Below are 21,164 nucleotides of genomic sequence, written 5' to 3'. Positions count from 1 at the left end.
CAGTTACAAGTTTTAATAAAATTTTCTTTCTTACAGAAAGAGTACAAGTTAAATTAACTTGAAGAGGTGCAACTGGAATTCCCGCTGATTCCCCCAGCTTTCATCTCGTCCATCTCGTTTAACCCATTGTACCAGTGCGGGCAAACAGCAGCTTCAGTATGAAAAGGATCTGAAGCTGCAGCTGCAACTGTGAAGCTGCATTCTGGCATAAATTTAACGCCGTACAAGTCGGACTTCCGGTCAGAGCGACCGCCATGTTGTTATGCATGCAGTCTGCGCCGGCAAAAATGCAGTTTAACCGAAAGAATGAAACGCGAGTTGGGAAAACCAACCGCACAGCTACAAAAGGACCAAGGACCAAACCGGGTCCAAATGAAGTTACAACAACGCTGATAGCCAAACGAGGGGCGCGGACTCATATTAATTTCTGCTATCTCGGGGACGCTTTACATGGGTACTGCAAATGCTGGCAGTTCTGGCAATAAATTTGATTTGTTTAGCAATTTGTTGCATATCGCATTGCGCATACGCCCCGTACATCCATCTCGTCGTCCGTCGCTGTCGTCATCGCTCTGCAGCCTGCAGTTGCTTTAACGATGAATAACGCGATTTGCTGGGTTTTCCTTTTGTTTTTAGCCCTGGTTATATTTGTTGTTCGGTGTTTTCATGTTGCAGCTACATGCGACATTTTATGCACTCCCATTGACAATAATTTATATTGAAATGTGTCACTGCAACTGCTGAACTCCCTCTATCTGAATGAGGGTGGGATTGCATTAGTTGCGACTGGCGCGTTTAATTTCTGGGCACAGCCATTAGTCGTTAGGAGAAGTAAATCAACTTTTAGATTGTTTCAATAAATAAAAGATAATATTTGTAAGGCCTGAGTCGCCTTCTATACAAAATTGTATTTTTATTATACCAGTTACTCGTAGAGTAAAAGGGTATATTTTATTCGTGCAAAAGTATGTAACAGCTAGAAGGAAGCATTTCCGACCCTATAAAGTATATATATTCTTGATCAGGGTCACTAGCCGAGTGAATATAGCCATGTCTGTCTGTCCGTATGAACGCTGAGATCTCGGAAACTATAAAAGCTAGAAGATTGACATTTTGCATGCAGATTCTAGGAGTTCCTACGCAGTGCAAGTTTGTTTCAAAAGGGTGCCACGCCCCCTCTAACGCCCACAATCGCTTATATACGATTTAAAAAATTTCAATATTTCGGAAAAGTAAAAATGCAGTTCTATTGTGTTTATGAACACCTATCGAAATGTAGAAGAAATTTTTTAAATCGGACCATTCGTTAAAAAGCTACGGTGGATCAAAGTCTTTATCTCCATCTCCTTCGCACTCCCTTTAGCTGAGTAACGGGTATCTGATAGTCGGTGCACCCGACTATAGCGTTCTCTCTTATTTTATTATTATGCATTATAGTTTTTCCATCACAAATGTATGGCCAAGAACTCTCTTAACTAAAGTTGCAATTCTAATTTGTCTGGTTGGACTATAACTTTCAGCATGCAGTTTGCCATTTGGTGACACTTGCAACAAACTATACTGCTACTTTTAAGTGTCCCTCTGCACGCCATCGATGGAAGTCGGTGGCATCTTCGCGTGCACTCTATAATTAATAACAATTTAGCATGCACTTAATTTTAATTATTACTCAATTAGGTCAGCGCCATTATAATTTAAGCACCCGGCACACTGCAGATAATTAAGCGAGGGCGAAATTAAACAATTTCCAGTCCCGCGGAATAAAGTCCTGCCAACCAGACATTTCGTCCCGCGTCTTGAATTTGTCCTTTTCCGGAAGGGCTCCTCCGCGTTTCCGTTCTGTTTGTGGGCAGGGTCATTAGGGATGGTTTGTGTGTAAATTTGATTTCACAACATTTTCCCTGTGCGCTGCTCAAACTTTCGGCCTTTACGATGCACATAAAATTTACGACTAAGTTCAAGTTATAAATAGTTGACAGACCCTGCTCTCCGTCAAACTCAAGCCCTAATGAAGTGACAACGGAAAAATGTTTTAAAGTCCGTGAAATGATAGAGATTGAAACATTGTTATTCGCATATATATAAATATTTTATTTTTCAAATAAGCTTGAAATAATATGCGGCCTTAGTGCAGTTTGTATAATCTCTGAAAAAGTTAATCCCTATTATAAACAACTAGGGAAAGGTAACTGTCCCACTCAAGCCGTCGTCAAAGAATCATCTGGGGAGCTCACTTCCCTGAGCGCCGTGATCTATAATTCCATTAATTTTTGTTGAAGGTGTTCCAATTGAAACCGACCGGAGATGGAAGCAATTTGAATGTCATTAGGTGAGCCCACGCACGGCGCAGACAGCCAGAAAGCGAGGCCAAGTGAGAGCCAAACAAAAAGGCATTCGACTCCATATCTGATTGAATAATAATGAGTGCTTAAGGATTTAATGCGCTCCCGGCAGCTGCTAGGCCCCAGACATGGACTTACACTTGGGAACAGACATGTAGGAAAACAAAGCAAGATATAACCTTGTAGTTGAGTGCTCCGACTATGAGATATCCGGTGCAAAATATCTTGCACACATTATATGGTAGATAATTTTTTTTAAAAACCAAAGGGTTTGCTTTTAAAAAATTATATAGACACTGCGTTAGCAGTGTTGCTTGGGAGGAACCCATTAAAACTTAAAATACATTACTTGATCATCTTTGAGACATAAAAGTGTGTAGGTAAAGGTGTTTGTTACTTTCGGTCGGAATCGCACGAGTATACCCTTTAACGTAACAAGTATAGGGTAAACATAGCCAAATGTTAAACGACAATCCCACGAACGCGGGAGCATATCTAAATCTTTTCCTCCCTTTTGTTGACACAGGCATGGCCAATGGGGGATTCAGTTGGCCTGATGCGGATTGCTAAAAAAAGATTATAATAAATACGGAAAGAAAAAAAGGCCAGTTCCAAGCGTTGGGATCTTACACCTATTGAAAAAATTGAATATCCTTATCGCACGAGCTCAAATTAACCCAACACTTTTACAAGCACAAAAAGTGTTATTTCGCTTCACAGATTTCCAGCAATAACACAGGCCGACAGTGTTTTTGGTGCAGACCAATGGGCATTAAATTGTGTTAATATAGACGTAGTTTTAGTTAGTTAGTTTTCGCGTTTAACGGGTGGTATTTGTGCAATCGCGGTTTGAAAAAAATAGCAACATTTAATGTTTTGATTTAAGATACCTTCGAGGGTCTGTGCTCAATTGTATTAAAACCAATGCCAAAAAATTGCTTAGATGGCCTTCTATATAATTGCCTTTAAGATTAAGATCATTATTTGAGTCAATCAAAGCCTTTGAGCCATTGAAGTAATGTGTTCACCTCTATTGACATCCAACATGATCCGGTGAACAGGCTTAAAAAAATACAAGGAAAAATGTGTGCCAAAAAATATTTGACAGGCATCTAGAGGCGTCTTTTCTTTTTATTTTCGGTCCTTTGGTTTTGTGTATATAACGCAGTCTGTACTAGAACGCCTATTAACAGGAAATAGTATAAATCTATTTAAGTAAACTAAAAACCGGTAAAAAATACCCATATCACAGCAAGACTTTTTTAAAAATAATTTATTGTTAAATGCACTATAAAATTCAATTAATTTTTTTGAATTTGTCAACTAGAAATTTACAAAGAATGCTTAGTAATATTGATCTTATGTAGTGAAGGTCAGGCACAAGGTAAGAAAGATGAGAACGGTATTAATTCCAGTCCTATGAGAGGCGTCTTTATTTCCTTGTTGAAATTCAAAACTGCCATTACCCCCATGATTTTCCCTGCAATAAAAATTGATGTTAAAAAATTATTATAAAAACATAATTGTGAAATATGACGAGTTATTAACTGCTTGATTCGCTTTGGAACATTTTCTTTGAACTCTCCTTTAATATTCACTGGTGGATAATATCTTGCTACCACCCAGTAGCGTCCATTTTTACCTCTAGCATGCCCAAATCCTAGTTCCCTAGCATTCTTCCAAATAAGAGCGGTAAAATGGGAAGTTAACTCGCTTAAGTTGGGATCATCATAGTCGTAGTTTTCGCATTGATCGTACCAATCTCGAACACACAATGTAGGTTCTTGTGACCGCAGGCACAAATTTTCACCGTATTTTATGTCTGCATCACTCGATTTCTTCAACGTTTCTATAGCTGCTAACTCCTGTACAAGCAAATTAGAGTGTATCGGAAGTTGAAAAATTAATGCAACCAAAAAAAAAATGCGAAGTCGAATGTCTCGACTATTTTATACCCATTACCCAGCTTTAACACTAGAATTAACGCTATTCTGTTAAAGGTGCCGACATGCAGAAGGCAGTGGCTTGAGTTAGAGTGGGCGTGCACACTTGCGCTTAGCATAAATCCCCAAAATCTGCTTCCTCAGTCATTCATAAGATCAGACCGACAGGCGGACATAGCTAGATCGACTCGATTCCTCATCCTGGTCAAGAAAAGCTTGCTTCTACCTGTTACAAACTTTTCGACGAAGGCAATATACCCTTTTATTTTACAAATAACAGGTATACAAACCGGAACATACTTTTGCGTATTCCATGCAATCCTTCGAGTAAGATTCAACTAAGGTCAGCGGGGGGCAGCCGTGCAATTCTCTATACATATTGTGTTTATTTAGGATGGCCTTCTCTTCATCAGGTTTCATTGCGGCCGACTGCAATATAGGTGAATGGATTAATTACGTCTTAAAATTTAAAAAAGTTCTATTATACCCGACAAAGTGCCGAAACTATTAAAAAATATACCAAACCCATGTAAAATTCTTACAAATAAAAAAATACTTTGACAATTTTTCCAAAGATTTCGATTCTCAGTCTGCATGCATTGATGTTCGACTTGCTCAAAACGGGAGAAGAAGGCTTACTGCCCTTCCCTAATGGTGTGTCGGGCGACTTATACCCCCATGAAACCGCACATGATTATGTTTTTAATGTTATAGATAAAATCAGTTTCTTTCGATTTCGTATAGATGTATTTTTAAACTAATCAAACTAATTGACATTTTCACCCTTGAACTTATTTTTTGATACAGAAGCTTTAAGACTTTGTGCTAAATGTTTTATGAGAAAGTCTCAAAAAAAGACCATATTCAACTTTTCTAAAAACCTCTAAAACACGATTCAATCACATTATTAACTTATTTAATTTTAGATACAAATTATCTGTTTTGTTGTTTATTTTCTTTAATTTTCGATACTATCGATAATATCGATAGTGACCACCATTGATAGCCAAAAACATCGATGGTGTCCACTATCGATTTTTCAACAATCCTATTAATTAACTTACTTTTTTTTATAGATAAGCATAATCAAAACTCAAAACAGCAATAGTTACATATTTTAAATCGATCTACTTAGACGCCGCAAAATCTGACGCTTGCGACGCCAATTTTTCCGTTGTGTTGACAGCTGGTCGGAGGTTTAATGCTTTTGACGTTAGGCACTGACTGACTGATGACCTAGAAATGCACAGAAAAAAAATAGCATAAAATATATATGTTCATAAAGAAATATGCATTTGGTAATTAGTTGTGATTGAAATAAGTGGATAATTAATTTAGTTCATAATAACCTTTTTAAAATAAATGGGTATTTCTCTTATTTGCAAAAATGTTGTGGGGGATTGACATCTCTGAAGGTTTGGGGCATGTTTGTTTTGAAATTGAACCCTTTGATTTGATCGGCTTAAAAGCTTGAATCCGGTTAGAAGACATTTCTTTAATATACCTTTTATTTGTAGTTTTAATTATTTTAATTTATTTATTTTTAATTTTTTAAATTGTTGTAATTTCAAATTTATTTATTTATATAAGGCTAACCTAAGATTAAAATTATTAAGCTAAAAAATTGACATTTGAGCTCTATATTTTTTTAAAAAATAATATTTCTTCAGTATATAAACGAACAAGCTGGCTTATTGGCGGTGCAGTGTGCAATTATTTTGAGCGAGTAACCGCCACCAGGGCAAAGGATAATGCGATGAGTTCAGATCGTCAGCGGCAGCGGACTAACTCTAATGGAGCCACGCCCCCAATCCACAAGCCCTGTGCCAGATATTAAATTCTCGCTGTTAGTCCTGTTGCTCCATGGAGATGTGGCAATAAAGGCTTGGCTTCGGCCGGCATGTGTGAGGGCACTTTGTTGAGGGATGAGCTGTTGTTCCCACACATGTGGCTGATGCTTTGGGCCATCATTGTTGACAACAATATCAGTGGCTTTGGAAACAGCGGCGGCCGCAGCAACAAAAAAGCAGCAGGAACAGAGCTAGTGGAACTTACTTTGTCCTCCGCGTGGCTTTGGTTTCTGGTTTTTGGCTGTAAAATGTCAATTTGGGCCCGTGACGAAGATTTATTGTGTTCGTGTTTGATAGGCGCTCTAAATATCCCATTCTGCGCACATATTTCCACTATCAATTTCAACTGCACCATCGTCATGAGTATAATCTGGTTCGCCATTGGTAGTGAAAAACTAAACATCTCTTTAGATTATTAAGCATGCCAGGGAAAACAACCCACTTTAACCCAATTACCTTCCATTGTTATACCCTTGCAGAGGGTATTATGATTTCAGTCAGAAGTTTTCAACGCAGTAAAGGAGACGTTTCCGTATATATATATTCTTGATCAGCATCACAAGACGAGTCGATTTAGCCATGTCCGTCTGTCCGTCCGTCTGTCCGTCTGTCTGTTTCTACGCAAACTAGTCTCTCAGTTTTTGAGCTATCGGGACGAAACTTTCGCAAAAGTCTTCTTTCTATTGCAGGTAGTATATATGTCGGAGCCGACCGGTTCGGACAACTATATCTTATAGCTCCCATAGGAAGGATCGGAAAAAAAAACACTAAAAAATTCTAGCTTCGGTGTTTTTTGAAATATTACCTTCTACTTTTGGGGATGTTATGCACTCATAGAAAATTTTACCTAAATACTAGAAAAGTCGCCCTAAAACCGAGGTCGCCCTAAAACTAGGAAAAATTTTCCTATTATACGGGTGGCTAGCCCTAAATATACGAAAAATCGCCATGGAAAATATTTTTTAGGGTTAGTTTTTTCAAAAGGGCAAATTTGCCCTGTTTTTTAGGGCGAATTTTTATGAGTCGACTCCAAAAGTAATTCCGTCTTTTTAGGGCGAAATCGCCCTAAAACGTATAACAAAATAGCAAAAAAAATGTACTGAAATTGCCCTAAAAACAAGGAAGAGTCAAACGAAATTTTAAGACGCAATTAATGGATACATATGTAATACATGTGTGTATGTGTGTGTGGTTGACAGGTCAAAACAAGCGAATGTGTGTGTATATTAGGGCGGACCTTTTTCTATGAATTTTGATGCTTTGCGCATTTGACTTTAGAGAAGTCCACCCTTTTTCTTCTTCTTTGCTACTTTTCGTCCGCTGCAGTGGCAAGGGTGGGGGTAGAAAGAGTTGATTTGTCTAGACTTTGTCATAATTTTTCGGGCGCTTGGCAGTGAAAGACGTGTTTGTATGAAACCTTTTGTTCGTGAAAAAGTGAAAAATGTAAACGCTATTAAAGGACTTGGGAGGCGATTCTTTTTCTGTTTTCTAGTGAGTACATACATATATAATTGTGCAATATGGATATTAATAACTTATTGAATTTACATATCTGTAACAAAGGAAAACGCAGCTGAAACTTTAAAAAATTTGAGTGGAAGCAGCTACGAGGAGAAATTCCTGTTCAACTAGTCGGTCCAGAAGCGGAAGTCTTGGAAGTGTGGCAGAACCAAGTAAGATCATTAATAAGAGTATACATATATGTATGTGTATTAATAAGAGTATACATATATGTATGTGTATTTGTAAATAATGCTTGAGTTAAAAAGATGATGCAACATAATACACACATACATATTTATATATTTACAAGAAATCTGTATTTATGCACCGGACAAACCGCATTCTCAAGTGCATATGCCAAAACAACCCCCAAATTTCTATTGCGACATTTCGTCAGTGCTCGAAATTTGCTTTTGCTGCTTCTTTTTTTTCTAGGAGTAGCAGCAAACGCAATCGCAGGCTAAATGAAAATTTTGTGTGTTGGTTGTGCATTTTTATATTAATTTCTAACAATTTTTCCTTTTTTTTTTTTAGATCGAGAACGCTTTTCAGTTCCAGCTCTCGCAAACCACTTTTCGGACTTATTAAAAGCAGGAGTAAGGAAGCAACAGGAAATAAACCTGCTTAAATTTTTGGAAAGCCGCTCTGAAGGTAAGTGCTTCTCTTTTTTCTATTATCATATAATAATTAGACTGTTTTCATTTAATAGAGATACAATCAACTATAACTTGGCTTGCGATCCATTCAGTGTTGGTGCCGACAGCAAGAACAAAAAAGGACGGCGGGAGCAAGAACGCGAAGCACACCATTGCGGACTCGGGAAGCCGTTTCTTTTAAAGTTATTTATTATTTATAATTTTTAAACCCGATATAATCCATTTAGCAATAAGAATAGGAGAGTATGTAAATTTGTAAACCTATAAATTGTGTAAATATATTTGTAGTTAATGTAAAAAATATATTAAAATTGTATTTTTATTTATGAAAAATGGCCGTGAAATTTTGGGGAGCATTTTGCATGCTTTAGGCCAATTCGCCTATAAATCCAGAGAAAATGCCCTAGATTTATTAAAATCTGCCTTTAGTTTTAGGATATTTTTCCTTATTTCTACGGCAATTCGCCTTAAAATCCAGAAAAACACCCTAGATTTATAAAAAACTGCCTTTAGTTTAAAGGTATTTTTTTCAATTTCCAGGGCAATTCGCCTATAAGTCCAAAAAAATCGCCCTGGATTTAAAGGAAACTGCCTTTAGTTTAAGGGTCTCATTTCTTATTATTAGGGCAATTACCTTTGAAAATAGAAAAATCGCCCTAGATCTACGAAAAATCGCCCTAAATGTATGACAAATTCACCCGTATTTTTAGGGCAATTTGCCCTAATTTTGTTGCCTAGTCGCCATTGACCCCCGTTTTAGGGCGATTTTCCATGTTTTTAGGGCGATTTTACCGGAAAATTTCTATGAGTGTGTTTTTAATATTTCTGAATTTCGAATTAATTATTTAAAAAATCGGACTACTATATCATATAGCTGCCATAGGAACGATCGGAAAATTAATTGAAAAGTAATAGGAAATAAATTCTAGCTTCTTTGGTTTTTATTGTATTATCTTCTACTCTAGGATATGACTCTTTTTAAATATTTCCGAATTTCAATTTTAATTTGTTTAAAATCGGGCGACTATATCATATAGCTGCCATAGGAACGATCGGAAAATTAATGAGAAATATTAGAAAATTGAACATTTTTGCGATTTGTTAATTAATGGGAATGATCTGCAAGGGTATATAAGCTTCGGCTGGCCGAAGCTAGCTTCCTTTCTTGTTTTTAAGTAGTTTTCAGTAGTATGTCCTTGCTTTATAGGATATATACGGCTAACGCATTTGAAAATTTAAATAATTATGATTAGTAACGATATATTGAGAACTCAATTATACTCCACGCATTTTATTACGGACTTAAAAATGCGTAGTACATTTGTATATTTTGTATTTACGTATTTTTTTAGGCCGCAACACAATCACAATTGGTGCACATTCCGCACGAGCTAAACTTTGCTGGGTAAAAATGCAGAATTGTCGCCAAACAGCCAACGAGTTGAACCGTTGCCAAGAGCATTAAAATGGAAATGGCATATTCATGCCACATAATGGTTAACCGACATCACAAGAGCAACACGCAAATGTTCGCATTTTTGTGAAAATCCAACCACTATGGCAAGGAAAGAGGACTCACACACACTCACGCACAAATTGGAAGGAAAAACTTGCATAATAAATGCAATTTATCCATCCGAGCTGTCTCCTGCCGCCGGCCCCAAGTTGTCCCACTCGCACAATGCCGATAACTCAATAGAGTAACCCGGGGGACATTGGCATAACTAAACTAATTTCTTTTAATTCAAACAGAGCAAACACAGGCCCCACTGGCTCCCCGAACAATGATGTCCAAATGCCTGGGTGCGAAACTTTGATGGCGCCCCTTGCATTGACCCCCAGCCAGGTGGTCTGACCCTCCTCCGGGCTTTGGGCTCCAGGCTTCGGGATCCAACATTCCACTGCCCATTGCCCATTGCCCACAGCCCACTCGCCCAATCCACTTTCTCCCTGGTGGCAGCCCTGACCGACATTCGATGAATTGACCAACGCAGCTTGTTATTTTTCGTGTGCAACAGCGCGTTTCATTCGCTCCTGGAGGTTATCTGCCCCTCGCACCCCGCGGCATCATCCCGTCCAGTCAGAGGTGCTAGGTGTTCTGAAATCTGGGGAAATAAGTGAAATATATTTTGCATACTTTTTTATTTCTAATGTAATTCTTAGCTTTATTTAAAAAAAGAACTTGTAAATATATTAATCTAATGAAGTCTGGAACATATCCATTTGGCATCACACGCTTTCTAACCGGAGAACAGTTCGCCTTGCCTTTTTTGTCTGGCAAAAACTTTTACTCTGTTTTCGCCAGATTCCGCATTTGGGGGAGTTGGACAGCCGACGTCTGTTTTTCACCTGCCAGGTTTCCGCTCCACTCGGGCTCGGAATCGCAATCCTCTATTTGTTTGCGTATGGGAAATCGCCGGTGTTTGTCCATCTGTCTGTGCGAGTGTTTGTGTGCTCGTGAGTTTTGTGAGCAGGTGCGCGTGAATTTTACGCTGACAATTGTGATTTTCGCATGGTTCAGCATCAGCCAAAGGTTTTTAATTAGATTTTACTTCATTTTCCGCTGTCATTCAATGCAATGGAAAGCAGTTGCTTTGTACCATTTCTATCCAACAAAGCTGATAGTCGAGTTCAATCATCTAATCGTGAGTCGTTTTTCACTTCGCCGCAGCTCTTTGTGCTCTTGCGAGTAGTAGACTGCGGGAGTGGTGGTAATATAACATTAAAACAATTATTTAAAATATCAACGGGTTATACCGAAATATTGATTGTAAATTAACAAATTAGGAAAATTTGACTAAGGATTTAAACTTTAAAGGTTTTTGGATGTTTTGGATTTTTTTTGTGGTAATTTGGTAATTATTTTTCTTGCCGTCTTTAAACCGTCCTCTTTAAGTAGTTTAAAGTTCATATAAAACTTGTTTATTGCTCGGATTAAGTTTTCTCTTGAAAAAGAAATGTGCGGGCTGGCACGTTTATTCTAGCTACACTTAAAACATTTTAGAGGGGCTAAAGCAATCAGTGGGCTTCTGTCATTTTGGCACATGCTATATATCCAGTGTTGGGACCTAGGTACAATTTAGTGGTACCTTTTACCTTACCTAGGTATACAAATAATTGAGTACCTTTTACCTTACCTAGGTATTTATTTTTATATACCTTTGGAATTATTAAGGTACTTACATAGGTATTAAACATTGCTCTGATTTAAAATAGCCAAATCTGACTGCGACACTGTAGTATCGTTTCATTGTATCGTTTCGTTTCAGAATTGTAATAGTCGGAACGCAGCATTAATAATTCAGCCGTTCTATTGTTTGTTTTGTAAAGTTAAAACTAATCGCAGTTTTTTTTTATATAATTTTGTGCACGTATGTATGTTCCCATCACTACATCAATTTATTTATGAAACCAAAGTGTATTTGGCGCGCAAAAATGCCGTATGTACGTAAACAAACGGCATATACATTCATGTGCACAATATATAGTCAATGTTTCTACATACGGAATTTTTGCGCGCCAAATATGTACATGAGGGTTTCATAAATACATTAATGAAGTGATACGTGCATAAAATTATTCATGCCGCGTGGTTTAAAAATATATGCACAAAATTAAAACATTTAAATTTAAATGAAATGAAAAGATATTGTTTTATTAAGACGACTAAAAACTGAAAACTAGTCTTATTTTAAGTTTAAATGATTACATTGAACAAAACAAAAAAATTATAAAAAATAAAAAATACCTTATAAATACCTATTACCTTTACCTAGGTACTGGGAAATGTAAGTACCTTTACCTTACCTAGGTATTTATTTTTGACAATACCTTTTACCTTACCTAGGTAAAAAAAACACAGTACCTTTCCCAACACTGTATATATCGCGCCTCCTTGTTACTTTACAAACGTCTAAAGGGTCGGAAAAACCCAAAGTATATAACAAAAAAATATTTTGTTAAAAAAAAACAAAAAAACCAACAAAGAATACAATATTTGATACATTTTATTATTATGACTTACATTTCGACTAAAAATCTGTTTAGGTATTCAAAGCATATGCATAATTAAAGCTTAAATTGCGTAAAATATTTTTAAAATTTCTTTCTTAATGGAAATTATTCAATTTAAATTCCATCCCAATTTCGTCCCAAGAGATTTCTGTGTACCCATTTTACAATACATTAAAAACTCATTTTTTTAGTGTGTATGTTTGCTCTGCATGTGCTTGTACGGTTTGAAGGAGGGTTAAGTGATGCTGCACCCTGAATGCATCTGCTTTTGTCGTCCTTTTTGAACCGCAGAATGCCTGCAACTACTACGGACTAGACCCATATGTGTTGAAAAAAAGATCTTTCTATGAGTTGTTACTAGAAAAATAAACAAAACCAAAAAAATTGATAAAAATTTTAAAATGAACTTTTACACAAAGAGAATTGTTAATAAATATTCGTCTTTAAAGCCCGCACAAATGCTTTTGTTGAATGTTCTCAATATCAGAAGCAAATAGTAAGATGAGAACAGCTAATTAGATAAAGCTCTTGACTCTCTTGTTATACCCGTTACTCGTAGAGTAAAAGGGTATATTGTATTCGTGCAAAAGTATGTAACAGGGAGAAGGAAGCGTTTCCGACCCCATAAAGTATATATATTCTTGATCAGGATCACTAGCCGAGTCGATCTAGCCATGTCCGTCTGTCCGTCTGTCCGTCTGTCTGTCCGTCTGTCCGTCTGTCCGTCTGTCCGTCTGTCTGTCTGTATGAACGCTGAGATCTCAGAAACTATAAAAGCTAGAAGATTGGCATTTTGCATGCAGATTTTAGGAGTTCCTACGCAGCGCAAGTTTGTTTCAAAATGGTGCCACGCCCCCTCTAACGCCCACAATCACTTATATACGATTTAAAAAATTTTAATATTTTGGAAAAGTAAAAATGCAGTTTTATTGTGTTTATCAATACCTATCGAAATGTAGAAGAAATTTTTCAAGTCGGACCAAAAGTTATGCGTGATCAACGTTTTCTATCTCTATCTCCATCTCCCTCGCACTCCCTTTACCTGAGTAACGGGTATCTGATAGTCGGGGCACCCGACTATAACGTTCCCTCTTGTTTTCATTGAATTAGTTTGCACTGAGATTTCTGTTAAAACAATTTCAAAATATTTTACCTAGCAGTTATTGTCTCAGTTAATTTTGTTTTTGCATTCTCCGTTTATTGGATATTGGTTACAAGTTGAGTGATAGTTTAAATTAATGGATAAAGATAAATACGTTATAAGTAATGAACCCAATGAAACGCTTTTCCTTTTTTTACCATGCAAGGCGCCAGGAATTGTTGACCTTGGTATTCCGAATAATAATGAGCCATCCCCTAAAAACGAATCAAATAGTTTAGTGATTTCCACTCAGGCTAAGCCAACTAAGGTTTTCCATTGCGAAGAGCAAGCTGATCCCACATCCCAAGGATCATTAGTCGTTGAAGACGCAGCGGAAGAATCACTTGAAGAAAGTCAGCAGGAATTCATTGACATTTACGAGGAGGTTAGTAGAGTGAGGCTGCGCGTAAATCGGCTCAATCAGCTACTAGGAGGCAACATACCTGAATGCAAAAATATTGATATCTGCAAACAAGAACTTATATTTTTGTCCAAGGCCGACGAAGTCCACACCGAGATTTTTCAGATGCAAATTGATAATAATAAACTGGGTCATCAAATGACTCAGCTGCTATCGGTCCGAAAATCAGCAGATCTGGCAATTAATATGGTCCGAAATGATCAGTGCAGGATCAAGAAATTATGTGATCAATTCCAGAGGAGAATTCAGGAGCTTGACTCCTTTAAACTTAAGTCGGAGAAACACCAAGGATTGTGCCTGCAACGATTTCGGTTTTTGGAAGAGGAAAAATACTGTGGCAGGGAATTCGATAAATATATACACAAAACGGCAGAATCGATAAAAAATAATAATAGTAAGCAGGTAATTAGGAATGAATATGACCCTATAAGGATAGAAGCCTTTAAAGTGATAAATTATTTGAAGAGGGCGTCGGAAAGTTTACGAGATCATCTGTCCGATGAGATAAGTAAGAAAAAACAAGAACTCTTCCAGAACGTATAAAATTATAGTGCATTTACTTAGACAAAGCTATGTAAATAAAGCAATCATATCTTCTCTTTTGTTTTTTTTCTCTATATGAAAGAGATTTGTTTTATTTTCAAAATCGCCTCTTAGATCGCCAGAAGCACTCAATCTTCGGTCTACCTCCATTAGCGCGTTTCCGCGTGGAAATTTGATTCGGATTCCGGAGTGAATACCTTTTAAAGCGCAACGGGACCTAGTCCGGCTCAGGCACACAATAAACCCACAAATCCCTCTTTAAATTGTTCAATTTGTCAGGGACCACAGGTTCGCCCCCCATATGCGAGTTTCCTTGATTATGTTGGGTAGCGGAGGAGTCGCATCCACGTGGCGGCAGCTGGCACAAATGTCCTTTGGTCTAAATAGAGCATGTTTTCTATTGAACAAGCTTTGTGTATCGCTATTTTAATTTAATCCAGTATTTTGATTTATTGTATTTTCCAAGAGTCTAAAAATTTAATTAAAGCTTCATTTCCATAAAACTCAGTTAAGCTATTAGAGAATTAACACTTTAAAAATCCAATGAATAATTGCTAAATATGCTTTAATGACGTCGAGAGTAAATGTATCGTTTTTATCGTATGTACTTTATCCAAAATGTATACATATATATATAAATATTATTTCATAATTTCTTATCAGGCTTACATTTCTTTTTTCATTATAGAGTATCCCATTTGCATAGAGAATGTCGAAGGAAATCTTGGATTTCTTTTGTCGCTTTCGGTTTAGTTGTTTGTATTTTTGGGTCCGACAACGAAATGTATTTAGCATAAAAATTTACGATAATGAGAGGCACAACAGCACAGAGACACTACAAGCATTGCCACCAAAAAAAAACAGACTGGCAGACAGCGCATCAAATTTCGCATAGGCAAATAGACAAATAACTGTGGTTTACCCCCTGGGATGTGGGAGCTCCAGAGGGCGGGGGATGGGTCGATTACCCCCCAACATTTGTGACCGGCTTTTAACGCGATGTGGTGCCACAGGTTCTCCACAGTCAAGTGTCATTGCTCGGCTAATGCGCAAAGTTAAATTAATATTTACCACGAGACAGTTGTTTCGCCTTGATTTCTCCGCTGGCATTTCAAAAATTGACGAATTTCAGTGTGGTCTAACCAGCATCAAAGTCAACTGCTCTGCTTTTTGCCTGAATTTCCATTCCGTCATTCCGGTCCCCGCTTGTTTTCCGTCAGATTAGCAAAGTTTTCTGCAGTCATTTATTTAAACTTTTCGTTTGACGCGGCTGGAATTATGAATTGGATGCCGAGTGCGAAACAGCAGATTTGATAACGCGATAATCGCATTTGGCTGGCTGGCTGAACGACAATCGGCACATAAAGCAGACTTTCCCCGTAAATATGAAAGGCTGCAAGTGCATCACTGACACTTGGCTGCTTTGTGCTCGAAATAAATTTCCTTTTGCGGGAGTTATGCTGCAAGTGCTGGTGCGAAAAATGAAAATAAATGCAAAGGTATCCCAAGCACCTCGAGTTGCCATTTACATTCTGCATCGGCATTGCCATTTTATTTTGTCAGTCGCATTGAAATCCATGAATGGAATGTGTGTGCCAACTAATGCGTAGCTGGCTGAGGGCTGTTTTTGCATACATGAGCGCATACAAGGGGTCTAGAAATATATATTATTTTTTTAAAAATACACACAAAATAATTACAAAAATTAAAAGACCAATCCAAATATAGTATGAAAAATACACTATGCATAAATTTCAAGATAATAACATTATATTTTATTTGACAAAAGTTCACAAACTAAATTTGAATAATTTACTTAAGTAAATTAATTTAAATGTTGAGTCTATCGATGAACGACGAAAAAATAAAATGCAATTACAAATGCAATTGATATTGTCATTGCATTATTGGCAAGCCAAGGTTTGATTTAAACTTGTTATAAAATTTGACATGGAAAATATTTTAAAGAGTATTATTATTTAACATTTGGGACCTAACATTCGATTTGCCAAAATGTATTTTGCAAAATTGTAAGGGTGGAATAGGCCCCCTACAATCCCGTTGCCGACGCCCTTGGCTGTGCGAAAGAAATTCTGTGCAGTTGGCTTACGCGACTGGCTCTCCCTCCGTTCTTTGCGTCTATAAATTATTCATTCCGTTTGAGATGTTTGATGTGCCTCCAAGTAGCATGATGTCCCCACACAAGCACACTCGCACATTGCCAATCGGTTTGTTGCAATTTTTTGCACTCCTTCTCTCTCGTTCGTTGCATCTTTCGTTCTCGCTCAGCTTTTACCCACATTTCATTGAATTCATTCATTTTTTAGCTGCCTTCGCCGCACATCCTGGCTTGTTATTGTTGGTGTTTGCCACAGCTTTGCATAAATAAGATAAACACAAGGATGAGCTCAGTGGGTGGCCGGATCCCCTGTCCCTCTGTTCCGGGTCCAAAATCCAGGATCTCGGGGAGTAGCATCCACCGTCGTCTCGAGTCGGTGCTGTGATTTATTTTGCACTCAATGTTTGCCAAAGTAAAATTGATTGAAGCGTTTGTTGGCGCTTCAATTGATTTTCACAACAGTACGTACGTATACGTATGTTGCGAGCACCCCTCCCGATTTTCATCCGACTTCACCCCCGATCTGTCTTTTTTTTGCACCTTATTCTCTTCTCGTGGCCAGCGAAGCATTTCAAGTGCTCGGGCACTTGAGTCCCGGTTTGTTTACAGTGGTTAAATTAACTTTGGTCAATTTGGTTTTTGTCGAGTGGTCGGACATTGCATTGAGATGAGTTGATGCCGGATCTTACATCCTGCAACCTATTCGCAACAATGAGTAACAAGCAAAGTCCTTTGAGTAGCACCTCCAAAGACCTTAAAAACGATTTAAGGGAAGTAAGACATTTCATTTACAAAAATTTAAATGTTAAATAATTTTAATTAAAGTACAGTTGACTTGTACGGCTGATACAAATGACAAATTGTTGGTCAATAATGAAAATTTACCAAACACCGTCCTAAAAACCCATACTTACAATTTCCTCGAAATGATTTATATTAATAAAATTGATATCTTATCCAAAAAAGGCTTACATTTCTGCTACTAGATTTTTGTAGTCCCCTCCCCTTTGTAATTGCCTTTGTTTGTTTAATAGTCGGATAATCGGTTTGCCCTCAAAAATGTCAGTGGCAAAAATCGCAACAATTCATCAAACGTCGTGCTGTGATTTTATTAACTGACGCTGATGGTGATTGAGGCACATCTGGGCCATCAACACCTGCAGCCGGCAGTCGATCATCAGGCGCCCAACCCTTATTCCTTACCACTTACCGCTCACCACTTACCATCGCCACCCCATGCCACTCTCCAATTCCCCAGCAATCACCACCAACTGCAGTCGCATAAATCTTGGCCTGTCAAGTGCAAACAGAAGGGGGAGGGAAGCCATCAAAGATGGAGCTAACAAATTACTGACAGCTAAACAAAAACAACAAAAAAACAGCGCAGAAGAAGACAGTGGAGATATAAAAAAGGAGAAATAATAATGGCAATAATAATTATGCAGAATATACCAAATGTACGAAATATAAAAATAAACACGCAACGCAAATGTATGCCACTCATTTTTATGAATGGGCATTTATCATAATTAAAAATTCTGCCAACACCGGCAAAGGTTCTCCCATCGTTCACCCACCTCCCATCTCCCAATGCCCATTACCCACTTTCGGATGCCGACGTTTCTGACCTAAGACACGCCACACAGCTCACATATAGCCAGAAATCGGGGAGTATCGGGAGAGTGCGACAGAGAAGCCGACAACAACGAGGACAGCTTTTTTGGGTCTTCCGCGCCTCGCGGAACAGCTGTTGCTGTTTGTTTTTGGGACGTATCCACGGGATAAAGTAAGGCACTGGAATTGCCAGTTGGTGAATCGCCCACTGCGCATGTCTGCCGGCAGACGCACCCAAAGGATGCTCTTCGAGAAGAGAGCTAAAGTCTCTTAAATGGCTATTTTCCGAGCAGGCTAGCTCGGCTTTTCATTGCGAGTTGGCCGAGCTTTTGCGGGGTCGTAGTGACTGCTGAAATCACCCGTCGCCACTTCGAATGCCGTTGTCGTGGGCTTCAGTTGTGTTAACCGCTCAGTGTGTACGTTACTGCCATTAAGGGTGACTCAAAACAGTGACGTGACTGTGACTCCAGCCGTGACTCTCGTGCGTCGGTTGCTGTGCGTCCCGGTGGCGTATGCTTGATTTGTGTGGCGCCCAGGCGTATGCTTGATTCTTAATACGCCGTCTAGGCGACGTTCTCGCAGTGCATCCTTAAGGATATCAACAGAAATAACAACAGCAAAACCATCATTGAATTGTGCGGCTCCTTTGAAGTTAATCCACAGATATTCTCACACACACAGGCTGATGTGTAGTGCGGTGGCTTTGTGTGGTAGTGAGGTTGTGCCTGTGCGTGTGTAATGCGTATGTAATCCAAGCAAATCTGTCACGTGTTTTGGATATCTTTTTCTGAGGCCGCCAACGAAGCCCGGGAATTTATTGAAAAATCGCACAAAGGTGAGCCAATACCCAATCCCCAAACCCACTCCCCGATCCACCCGATTCACGCAGCATATGGCTGATAAAATAAAATGGCAAAAAATGACCCTATCACGTTGAAAATTAAAATAGTTAAGCAGCTTACGGGCCACGAGGGCATAACTATGCGGATGCTCGACCAACAAAGTTAGCCCTCCCGGAATATTGATAATTGAATATATATTGGTTATTTTTGCGGGACAGGTATGGGAATCCAAATGGGTTTATGCCCGTATGAACAGACACTTAAATAAATGCAGTTAAGCTAAATTTAATGTTTCGGAAGGAAGAGGTTATTAAATGTAAGGGAGTGTCGTTCTAAGGGAGATCGTTTTTATTATTATTTTAATTATATTCAAGGTAATCAAATGATTTATTTATTTGAAAATCTATATCTAGAATTAGCATTATCTTTCAATGGCGAATTGTTTGATTTTTATGAGACAAATAAATACTACACTAATTCTAAGTTTAGTTATTTTTGTATTATAAAGCAGATAAGAATGAATTATTTTTTAAAAGCTTCGACTGTAAAAAACCAGCATTGATCGTTTAAATTCGAAGGGTAATGATTTACGAGGATCTTTTCCTCTAAAGAGACTGCTCTCGGCCATAAATTAAATGGCTAATGGTCACCCCAGTGGTTTTCGAAGCCCCTTCGCATTAGCAACATTTAACCTTTATGCCCTGCAAGTTGCCGAAATTAAATGACAGAATTTGATTAGTCCCATACACGCAAGCGGCTTTGGGTGCCCTCTCATCCAGCTGAGTGTATAATAAATGAGGGGCTCTCGAGGCTGGGGTATCAATCCCCAGCTGGAAAAGTTTGGCAACTCCCCCTACTCAATTGTTTATTTAACAGCAAACCATTATCATATCATATCCAAACTTCAAAAGGTGAAATTCCCATGAAAAATTATATAAATAAGTTGAAAAGTTTTTAATGCATATAAAAATAAAAAAAACATGAGAAGCTCGGCAGGAATGTGACTAAAACACAAATGTTGATTTAAAATGCAAAATGAAATGACAGCAAAAAGAACAAAGAGACCGAGAGAAAGGACCTGCTGTCCTGTACGCAATTTGTCCACGTATTATAATTTTTCCCCGCCTTTTTTGGTTACTCTTACACCGTCGGTTGCCCTCGACCTTGCCCTACTCCCCACCAAGTTAATGTCATTTGCATTCGCCCATATACCCACTTTCATATGCCGTACATATATTTCTCAACTTTTCGCTGGCCATATTTTCTGGTTTGCCGCTTGCCCGAGCTGCTCTCGCTTCAAGTTCATTGTGCATTAATAATTTAGTTGTCGTTTCGCCTCCAATGCGAATTCGAGTCGACACCCAGGGAAACTTGTTGGTCGCCTGTCCTTTGGCTCGCCGCCTTTCCTTTTTTGCCCGCTTGTAATTTGATTTTGTTTCCCTGTTTTCGGTTGTACTCTGTTGGTCAGCAGCTTCGATGGGAATTGTTGCTGCCTCTATCACTTCGGTATCATTTGCATGACTGCCCTTTAAATTTGTTTCTCTGTCTGCGGGCCTCGACAGAAGGTTGCCTGATTAAATACATTCTGGCATCTGTTATTAAAGACTCATAAAGTAACTCGCAAACTAGGTTCTAAGAATTGCACGCAAATCAAAGCAAGATAAATATTAAAAATAATATTAGTAAATTTTTTTCAGTCATCGTTATCTAGAAAAATATTTATGTATGGTCGAATTTAAAGAAAAACTTTTTGATTTCTTAAACTCAAAAAATAAGAATAATTATTTATAAAAATCAAGAAAAACAATAATGGAAGCTAGCTTCGACAAGCTTGATTTGTTCTTTTCCTAAAGCTAGACCTCTTTTTCAAGCACGTCAATGTGGCATATCCGAAATACATTTATTCTTCCTCTCCCAAAATTTCAACAACTTATCACCGAGATTTCATCATCGTTAATTTTCTAGCGATTTCTTTCCTCGCGAATTGCATGGCTCGGAAATATGACAAAACTGAAATCCATTAAGGTCCCATGCACTTTTTTAGCTACAACACTTCATTTGCACTCCACTTCAAGGGGAGAAAAGGGAACGCGAAATGGCAGAGGAGACTGGCGAAATTTGTTGTTATGAAAAATGATATTAAATCGCATTTTTCATTATTATTTTTCCGGTAAAA

The 21,164-nt window shown here is 38.1% G+C and overlaps 3 protein-coding genes across 8 annotated transcripts in view; 2 read left to right on the top strand and 1 right to left on the bottom strand.

Annotated features, from left to right (window-relative positions):
• Window positions 1-3,626: 3,626 nt before the first annotated feature.
• LOC108057649 (Golgi-associated plant pathogenesis-related protein 1) lies at window positions 3,627-4,972 on the bottom strand. Of its 5 annotated transcripts, none has more exons than XR_011419083.1 (4): window positions 4,828-4,972; window positions 4,576-4,714; window positions 3,891-4,207; window positions 3,627-3,822 (listed from the first exon to the last, which is right to left on the bottom strand). XR_011419083.1 is itself a non-coding variant. In XM_017141983.3 (4 exons), exons 1-4 carry the CDS (start codon window positions 4,812-4,814, stop codon window positions 3,702-3,704), a joined length of 609 nt encoding a protein of 202 aa, XP_016997472.2. In that variant the 5' UTR covers window positions 4,815-4,914; the 3' UTR covers window positions 3,627-3,701. The 5 variants fall into 5 exon arrangements, 4 of the variants coding, with proteins under 4 accessions (XP_016997472.2, XP_070073045.1, XP_070073044.1 ...); XM_017141983.3 differs by having other exon boundaries at window positions 4,586-4,714; window positions 4,773-4,914; XM_070216944.1 differs by having other exon boundaries at window positions 3,880-4,207; window positions 4,586-4,714; window positions 4,828-4,896.
• Window positions 4,973-13,430: 8,458 nt separating this feature from the next.
• LOC108057650 (uncharacterized) lies at window positions 13,431-14,472 on the top strand. The gene is made up of 2 exons (XM_070217704.1): window positions 13,431-13,637; window positions 13,703-14,472. Exons 1-2 carry the CDS (start codon window positions 13,575-13,577, stop codon window positions 14,411-14,413), a joined length of 774 nt encoding a protein of 257 aa, XP_070073805.1. The 5' UTR covers window positions 13,431-13,574; the 3' UTR covers window positions 14,414-14,472.
• Window positions 14,473-18,531: 4,059 nt separating this feature from the next.
• dpr11 (defective proboscis extension response 11) overlaps window positions 18,532-21,164 on the top strand; it is an 80,056-nt gene continuing 77,423 nt past the window's right edge. For both annotated transcript variants that reach the window (XR_006412441.2, XM_017142069.3), the window contains exon 1: window positions 18,532-18,981. The gene's annotated coding sequence lies outside the window, so the exon portion shown is untranslated. The remainder of the gene's footprint in view (window positions 18,982-21,164) is intronic.

This window comes from Drosophila takahashii, chromosome 3R, assembly GCF_030179915.1.
Source record: "Drosophila takahashii strain IR98-3 E-12201 chromosome 3R, DtakHiC1v2, whole genome shotgun sequence".
NCBI lineage: Eukaryota > Metazoa > Arthropoda > Insecta > Diptera > Drosophilidae > Drosophila > Drosophila takahashii.
Note: the sequence above shows the minus strand (reverse complement) of the source record. Positions and strands in the feature narration are given on the sequence as shown.

What these genes read in the sequence shown, in the direction of transcription:
- LOC108057649 (XM_070216943.1), bottom strand. Translation starts at nt 4,881, where the DNA reads ATGCAGACTGAGAATCGAAATCTTTGGAAAAATTGTCAAAGTATTTTT. An exon ending in GTCAAAGTATTTTTTTATTT is followed by an intron (nt 4,715 to 4,827) that starts GTAAGAATTTTA and finishes CCTATATTGCAG; the next exon opens with TCGGCCGCAATGAAACCTGA. An exon ending in ATTGCATGGAATACGCAAAA is followed by an intron (nt 4,208 to 4,585) that starts GTATGTTCCGGT and finishes TTGCTTGTACAG; the next exon opens with GAGTTAGCAGCTATAGAAAC.
- LOC108057650 (XM_070217704.1), top strand. Translation starts at nt 13,575, where the DNA reads ATGAACCCAATGAAACGCTTTTCCTTTTTTTACCATGCAAGGCGCCAG. An exon ending in GCCAGGAATTGTTGACCTTG is followed by an intron (nt 13,638 to 13,702) that starts GTATTCCGAATA and finishes ATTTCCACTCAG; the next exon opens with GCTAAGCCAACTAAGGTTTT.